The sequence below is a fragment of the Cryptomeria japonica genome, chromosome 8 (genome assembly GCF_030272615.1).
Source record: "Cryptomeria japonica chromosome 8, Sugi_1.0, whole genome shotgun sequence".
In the NCBI taxonomy this organism is placed as follows: Eukaryota; Viridiplantae; Streptophyta; class Pinopsida; order Cupressales; family Cupressaceae; genus Cryptomeria; species Cryptomeria japonica.
In genome coordinates this window covers 444,437,382-444,445,191 of record NC_081412.1, presented here as the reverse complement: position 1 = coordinate 444,445,191, position 7,810 = coordinate 444,437,382, and the positions used below count along the sequence as shown (strand labels likewise).

Here is a 7,810-nt window from a genome sequence, read left to right as displayed (position 1 = left end):
CAATTTCAAGTGCACAGTTATTAGGGCATCTTTACAGGTACTGGGTGACACTTTGACCCCTTTGTGCATAAAATCCCACAATGTGCATCGTTACTACCCAAAAGCCAAAACAATAGCTATAAGTAGTTAAGTTGCATGTAGAGACGACAAAAAAATTGTCAAAATCCGATCTACCGTTTAGAATCTGTGGGTGTACACAATTAGTTACAATGGCTATTGGTACGCTTCCCCTAATGTACAAAATATATTATTTCTTTCATTGACCATATATCTTCTCTTTAGACTAAGGGAAGGGGTCTAGTTGTTGTCCATGTTTTAGTTACCTTTCATTAAATTTCACCAATTAAAAACCCACAAAAAAATCATTTAATGGGTCAATAGTTGTCTATTGGTATAAGTGGGGGAAAAAAGTTGGTAATTAGATCGATTTGCAACTTTATTGATATCAATAGCACACGATTATGGCGACATTTGTGCATATGTATTGGATCAATTATGCAAATCTTGTGGTGGCCAAAGCTAAGAGGCAATAGGGAATACGTATAGGGTGTCAACACAAAATGACCACTTTTTGACCAATGTGTGCATAACAATTTCCATAGCATTTGTCATAACTACCTAGAAGCCAAAACAATAGTATAAGTACTTAAGTGGTATTTGGAGACAACAAGAAAAACCATCAAAATCCGATGTACTATTTAAGAGCTTAGGATACACAAAGTTAGCTATAACAGCACTGGGACCCTTCCCCTATTCTCCATCCATTTTTTATTGTAACTTATTTTTGTAAAAATATTAATCTATGCGAAAACCCGCTAGCTTGAATGGTTGGTATGGTTGTGCTAAGGCTTTGAGCTTGTCGCATGTAGGACCAAGGTTCAACTTTAAACAAGGAATTTGCTTGACCACTAAGTCTTATGTCTAAAGACATCTACAAAGACATGTAAATGTATGAAATATGAAATATGTCATTTTTCAGTACTTTGATTTAACTGTTCACTCTACAGAATATATGTAACCTTCTGCTTCCATTTTTTATTTGTGAACATATTCTCTCCTCCCATTCTTCTCCTTCCATTCTCCTTTTCTTAACTTTTTGAAAATAATTAAACTATACTTAAATACAGTAATTTCTCGTTTCCAGACATTTTCAAAACCTAGTTTTTAAGTAGATGACTGTTATAAAAAGATATAGTACCGAACCTTAATTTTTCAGTAGCTCCCTATTTAATTGTTGATCAGCTATTTTTATGCTGATATTTTGATTTACCAAGATTTAAAAAAACCCACTACCTAAAATCTGTTTATGAAGAATAACATCTCTTAAGAACTTTAAACAAATTTAAGTTACCCAAACCAGATGATTTAGCAACTACAATCAGCTGTGTCCAATGTGTACCCAATCAGTGCATCCTGTTCTCTATTTTAATAGAAGAATTCACTGACAGATGGCTACTTGGGCTACTCTGTATCTTTACGGGGACACGAAACAGATTAAAAGCTTGGATAGTCTCATAAGCTTTGCATTTATGATAATTTCAGGGTAATATCGTATTGAACAAGCCATCAAATGAATGTCACAGGAGGCAACTTTTCAGCTCCATTTTCGAGGTTGTTAAATTTGGGGATGTTTTCTGTTTGTTATTTTTAGGAGGACGAAGGGAGAAACAAGGAACCCAGGAACTAAAAATGAGTCTGGAGAAGATAAGAGAAGATGATGACTTATGTTCAGAGATGGAATTTCCGCCTCCTGAAACTCCAAAAGAGCCCATGGAGTTTCTTGCTCGTTCATGGAGTATTTCTGCTTTGCAAGTTTCCAAAGCCTTGGAAAAGCAGCAGCAACAGGCAGAATCAAAACGACAATGCAATGTTGAAGGAGAAGAACAAGCCAAACAATGGCCTCATTTCACATGTGGGTCGTCTCACATGGTTGTCGACAGCATTCTTGCAAGCTCTGTGAGTAGTTTTCACAGTCCATGATAGTTTAGTTTGATGATTTCTGGATTTGACTGTATTAAACAAGTCCAGAAATCATCAAACTAAACTAAACTAATCTGTGAGTAATTTTAGCTTTGTGATTTCATTACCAGATTAATGAGGGTAAATTGCTAAGTGGGCATTTCCTGATTTTTAAGGTTTGTCAAAGGCAATTGAAGGGGAAGACAGTGGGAAGATGGCTGAAAGACAAGAAAGCCAAGAGAAAGGAGGAACAGCGCGCTCACAATGCAGAGATGCATGCAGCCATTTCTGTGGGAGGAGTGGCTGCAGCTGTGGCAGCCATTGCTGCTGCAGCTGCTCATGATCATAATGATAATGATAAGGAGAATGAGGATGAGGAAGAGGCAGAGAAGCGTATGGCAGTGGCTTCAGCTGCTGCACTTGTTGCAGCACACTGTGTGGAGATGGCTATGTGTATGGGAGCAGACCGCCAAAAAATGGCTTCTCTTATTGGTTCTGCTGTAAATGTCAAAACGCCTGGAGATATTATCACTTTGACTGCAGGAGCAGCCACAGGTCTTCTTCTGTCCATACCCAACTTGCATTCTTCTCACTAGTAAAATGCATGTATAAGTGGCAAACCATGGACAAGCTAGCTTTCTTGGTGCCAGTAAATGTAGAGCCTCAGCTCTTTTTGTGAGAAATTTGTGTTTAAGAAATGCAGAGTATGTGCTTCCAGTCTCTTTTTCACTGGTTTAGTAACTAAATATCTTTAAACACATTTTGATATTCCTTGGCTTGTGTTGAGAGTTGTTTTTTCTCTAAAACTCAATTAGGTTTTTCTAACACTTAGGTTTTCTCTAATCGTAATTCTGTCTGTTTCTTTGTTCTCTTCTTGCACAATGCATACTGGTGATGGTAATTTTAGATGTTTTGCCGCTTTACAGCTCTCCAATTGTTTATGGCACTGTGTGTCAATAAAAATTCTGACATAAATAAGAGATAGAGATTTTAACATCTGTTTTTGAACATCTGTCATCAACATTGATCATTGCCAAGGAAGTGATAAACTAAAATTACTGACAGACAAAACTGATGTTAAGCTCCATATCTAGTTTCTTTTGCTGCTATTTATCTGAAAGATGATACTCCTACAGTTTGGTTTGGAGTTATTTATTTTTCTCAAATCCTTCTGGATTTCCTCTGGGTTGACATAGAAACCCTCTGTTAACTATCTCAACTATCTACTAACTAGAGTGCATTCAATGAAATAGTGTCATTCTGTCTCTACCATAGCTGAAATGCGAAATAAAATTATTCTGTTATTTGCATCTACCAGGCCGACATAGTTGATTTTGCTAATTGTGATCATGTGTCATTGAAAGCTATGAAAGCATGCTTATAAACATTCATTTGTGTAACAGCTCTGCGTGGAGCAGCAACTTTTCAGGCAAGAGCTGTACGGGAAGCAGGTGCAGTTATTACCCCATATGAGAAAGAGAAAGGTAGTTCAAATCCCATAGTTGGAGTGGAGGGATTTAGTGGGGAGCTAGACAGTCAACTTCACAGTGATTCTGAAATGTGCAGCCAAGATGCTCTGGCCAGAGGATCTGAGCTACTAAAACGCACAAGAAAAGGTCAGTCCTACTTCTAGGTACCCATTTCTTTTAGGCTCTGAAACCTCTTACCAAATGCTTCAAGCACAAGTTTGGAAACTGACGTGATTATCTATTGCAGGAGCCCTTCACTGGAAAGTAGTGTCTGTGTACATCAAGAACTCCCAGGTAGGCAAATAATGTTAAGCCATTAGTTTCTGCAGCTGCCATTTCCAAATCATGGAAGATTGTGTATGATTACTGTGTGACTGAAATATTTGAATGGGTTGCCTATAAGACTGTTATTCTCCACACTTTTATGATGGGTACTCATAAGAAAGCAATGCATGCAGGTGGTGGTGAAGCTGAAGAGCAAACACATGGCTGGCACGTATACAAAGAAGAAAAAGAGTGGGCATACCAACTTAAATCATCATGTTATTGCTGTGTGCATCTGTTTTAATGTTTCTTATCTAGTTTGTATATGATGGTGCATGAATATTCTCTGCCCCAATTGAATATTTTTGTTTGTAATGATGATTCAGCTCCAGTTATAGGCATGTCTGCTAGGGTTTTCACTAATAATGCAGATGGAATGATTTGGCAGGGGTTGTTTTTGGGGTGTATAAAGACTTACCAGCATGGTCCAACACAGAAATGTGTGTGTTAGGTGACGAGGGGAGATGGTATTTTGGGCTAGAGACAGGCAAAGGCGTGATTCAGTTTGAATGCTTCACTAAGGAAGTTCATGAAATGTTCACACGAGGTGTTGAACACCTGCTTTCTCTTGTAAACCGATATAAGTCCAATGAATGTCCGACACTAGAATTGTAGTGCATGTAAAGTAATTTTTGAATAATACAAGTATTAGTTTTATGGTACAGGGAGTAATGTGTTCATGCATTTTTTATAGGCTTGACTGCTGACAATCATTAACCACCTAAACCAATAAAGGTAAAATTTTCACATTTTTCTTTTATATAGAATGACGGCAGTATTGGCAGCAGTTGTCACCTCAGACTTTTGGTTTATCTGTGAGCCAGTGTGGACAGGGTCATCAAAACTTGGATAGTGTCAGATTTTTTTAGCAACATGTGTGTCACCTTTCTAACTGGAGCCCCATCACCTTTTAGCTTGTGTTCAAAATTTCACAAGTCTATCCAGTCAATTAAAATACAATTTATGTGAAGGAGAGTTTTAATTATCTTTTGAATGGGTTGCATTTTAGTTGGCTAGATAGACGTTTCCAAAAATTTCGAACACAAAATTCATTCTAAACATTGTATTCTGTTTCTCAAAATAGAACTATCCAATTAAATGCTTGTGTGAAACCTCAAACAATACTGGCTCTGAGTTGAATTGAATGGTGGAATACACCTCTACAATTTTTATCAAAGCTTTACACATTAGGCAAGCCAAACCCTTAATCAAGGCATTTCAATCAGCTTATGGCAGGTTTTTAACCATATAAATTTTTTTCAAGACCACCTATTGCTATAAATTAGTTTTTTAAGCATAGAAGGATATCATCAAGTGAGTTCAAGTTCTACAACAATACTTAGATATTTTTCTTGCCAAGATGAGTCCTTAAATTAATTTATTCATTTACTTTGGATGAGCTCTTATAATAATGAAGTTTCTAACTTGGTTTTCTTGCGAGTTCTCTAAGGACCACCTTTTTGTCTACTAGGAGGGTACTTTGTAATAAATATTTGTGAAAAATTATCAATCATGAGATCATCAAATTATCCTTGAAAGTTACGATTTCATCAAACTCATAATTTATTAATGTCTTATCAATATTTTTAATGTTTTATAATTTATTTGTGTCTTGTTAATATTTTTAATCTTTCTTATGAGATAGAACAAAGGCTTTGGTGAACATTTGCCACCTTTATCCTTACACTATGTATTAAGAGTTGATACATTTTATCGTTCTTGTTTAGGAGGTAATTGAATGGGTCAATGTTTGCCAATGACATATTTCCACAAGCTAGACCATGAAAAAACATGTGATTGAATTGAGTAGCCTTTTATTTTTTCTAAATTTCATATTATTTGCCACTCAAATCCTTTTAAACAATGCCTTCACTTGCCTTTCATCTAATGTTAGTCTTTGATAGTTTTGGGGTTTTCCAAATCCATCTATCTAATAAGGCAATTTGTTTGCTCCATCCCTATAATATGCTTATGGAAGCTTTTGGCTATTTTTTGGCAAAGGGAATTTCCCTCTCCACAACTTAGCATTTGGTTAATGGGCAATGCTTTAGCTTGGCTTTGAACTAATATTGGATTTTGGTAGTTTTAAGGCTTTTCAAATCCATCGGACAAGGTTATTTGTTTGCTCTATCCCTATATGTGCTTCTTATTGAATCTTTTGCCTAAATTTCACCAAGAAGGCTTCTCATGGGTTGGCAAAGGGAATTTATCTCTCTCTTATGCAACTTAGCATTTAACTAATGGATATTTTGTGGGTGATTTTTCACTGGATTTAAACCACAAGTCTTTTAGGTGGCCATGGGTTGCCATGACACTTTTTACAAACCTTATGCCCAAATCTTCAATGGAGTAAGGCTCAACACAACAAAGAGAGTCCCTTATAATTTCTTGATGCTAGAAATTTGAGATAGATGCATAACCAAAATCTTTCTACGAGAAATAAATTATAAAATTGTAAAAGAAATAAATCCTTTTTTAATTTTCTTTTTGTTGTTTATCTCTAGGCCTTTTGTCTTTTAGCCATTAGGTGTTTTCATTGTTAATTGGTTATTTTCTCCTTTACTTATTGATTGTTTTTTTTTTATATTATTTTTCTTCCTTGATCTTCGTGCCCTCTCCTACCCCACATCTTTTTTTATTCTCTTAGATTTGCAACTCACTCTTTTTCATCTCTTATGAATCACAGTGTGATTCGAAACATTGATGATAAAAAATTGCATACACAATCGAATCCATAAAAAAATTAAGAGAGAAATAAAACCATTACAAACACATGATTCCAAAATATGTGAAAATGTCAACAACTAAAGATTGAATTAGGAGCTCAAAGATATGTTGAGAATGATTACATGAATGTCAACCTATGCAAGAGCATCACAACATATACAATAGAATGAAAATACAAGCTAGGTTGTGAGTTTATATAGAACTAAGGATCTTGGGCTGGAAGTAACAAATCCAAACACAAGCTAGGTTGTGAGTTTATATAGAACTAAGGATCATGGGCTGGAAGTAACAAATACAAACACATGATTCCAAAATATGTGAAAATGTCAACAAATAAAGATTGAATTAGGAGCTCAAAGATATGTTGAGAATGATTACATGAATGTCAACCTATGCAAGAGCATCACAACATATACAATAGAATGAAAATACAAGCTAGGTTATGAGTTTATATAGAACTAAGGATCATGGCCTGGAAGTAACAAATCCAAACACTAGGATGTGACTACCAAGTAGTCTAAAAATAGCAAAAGCTCCACCCTTGAAGGAATGATCCACCCTTTAAGGATGGGGACACCATTTTTAATGAAAGGATACACCTCAACATCATATCCTAGTCAAAGACACTTTATGACTAAAGCAATCCTAATAAAAGTGTAGAAAAAAACCTAGGACTAAGGGAAAAATAAATAACCCACTAGGAAAATAAAAACCTATGCTAATACACCACCTCAAGTGTAGCTTAGGTGGGTGAAAAGAGTACGAGTCCCGACAAAGGAAGCCATATTAGCTACCCATGTACAACAAAAAATCCCTCCCCTCTCTAAGAAAAAGTTTCCCCCCACAAGAAGGAAGTACACCCACTCATAAATAGAGAAAAGAAGTTGAAGGACCAAGTAGCCCCTCCACAAGTATGTAGAGCCAATGGTAGATGCTTGAAATTGGATGTAGAAGATGGTCCATGATTGTCAAACAATGTTCCTCTCCTTATGAAGAAACAATATCAAATGTGTGTGTATGGGATCCTCACATTCCTAAAAGGAATATGTAGGAAGAAAAGTCAAAATATATGATGTCTCTGAACTTTGCTTAGTGGTCTCCATGTCGATGCTAAAAGTTGTCACAATCAAATCAAGTGTCTAAGCCACACTGTTGAATATGACAATTTAGAATATCCTAGAAATTGATGTAGGGGAAGGGTACCAGTAGTGGACATAGTTCCAATAGTGGACAACTATGCACAAATGTCCTAGTAGTGGTGCACAAATGGGCCCGTAGTGGTGCACAAATGGGCTAATTATGGTCAAAAAAGGTGATCTACTACTGGGGCA

The 7,810-nt window shown here is 36.1% G+C and overlaps 1 protein-coding gene across 1 annotated transcript; it reads left to right on the top strand.

The window, feature by feature from the left end:
* The first annotated feature begins 1,360 nt into the window (after positions 1–1,360).
* Positions 1,361–4,414, top strand: LOC131052391 (VAN3-binding protein). Its single transcript, XM_057987041.2, has 6 exons — positions 1,361–1,956; positions 2,136–2,514; positions 3,363–3,575; positions 3,676–3,722; positions 3,887–3,944; positions 4,141–4,414. Exons 1-6 carry the CDS (start codon positions 1,690–1,692, stop codon positions 4,365–4,367), a joined length of 1,191 nt encoding a protein of 396 aa, XP_057843024.1. The 5' UTR covers positions 1,361–1,689; the 3' UTR covers positions 4,368–4,414.
* Positions 4,415–7,810: the final 3,396 nt, after the last annotated feature.

Bases quoted from the DNA above. Each gene is read 5' to 3' on its own strand.
- LOC131052391 (XM_057987041.2), top strand. From the start codon at position 1,690: ATGAGTCTGGAGAAGATAAGAGAAGATGATGACTTATGTTCAGAGATG. The intron at 3,723-3,886 runs GTAGGCAAATAA...CAATGCATGCAG, and splicing joins TGTACATCAAGAACTCCCAG to GTGGTGGTGAAGCTGAAGAG. The intron at 3,945-4,140 runs GTGGGCATACCA...ATGATTTGGCAG, and splicing joins GTATACAAAGAAGAAAAAGA to GGGTTGTTTTTGGGGTGTAT.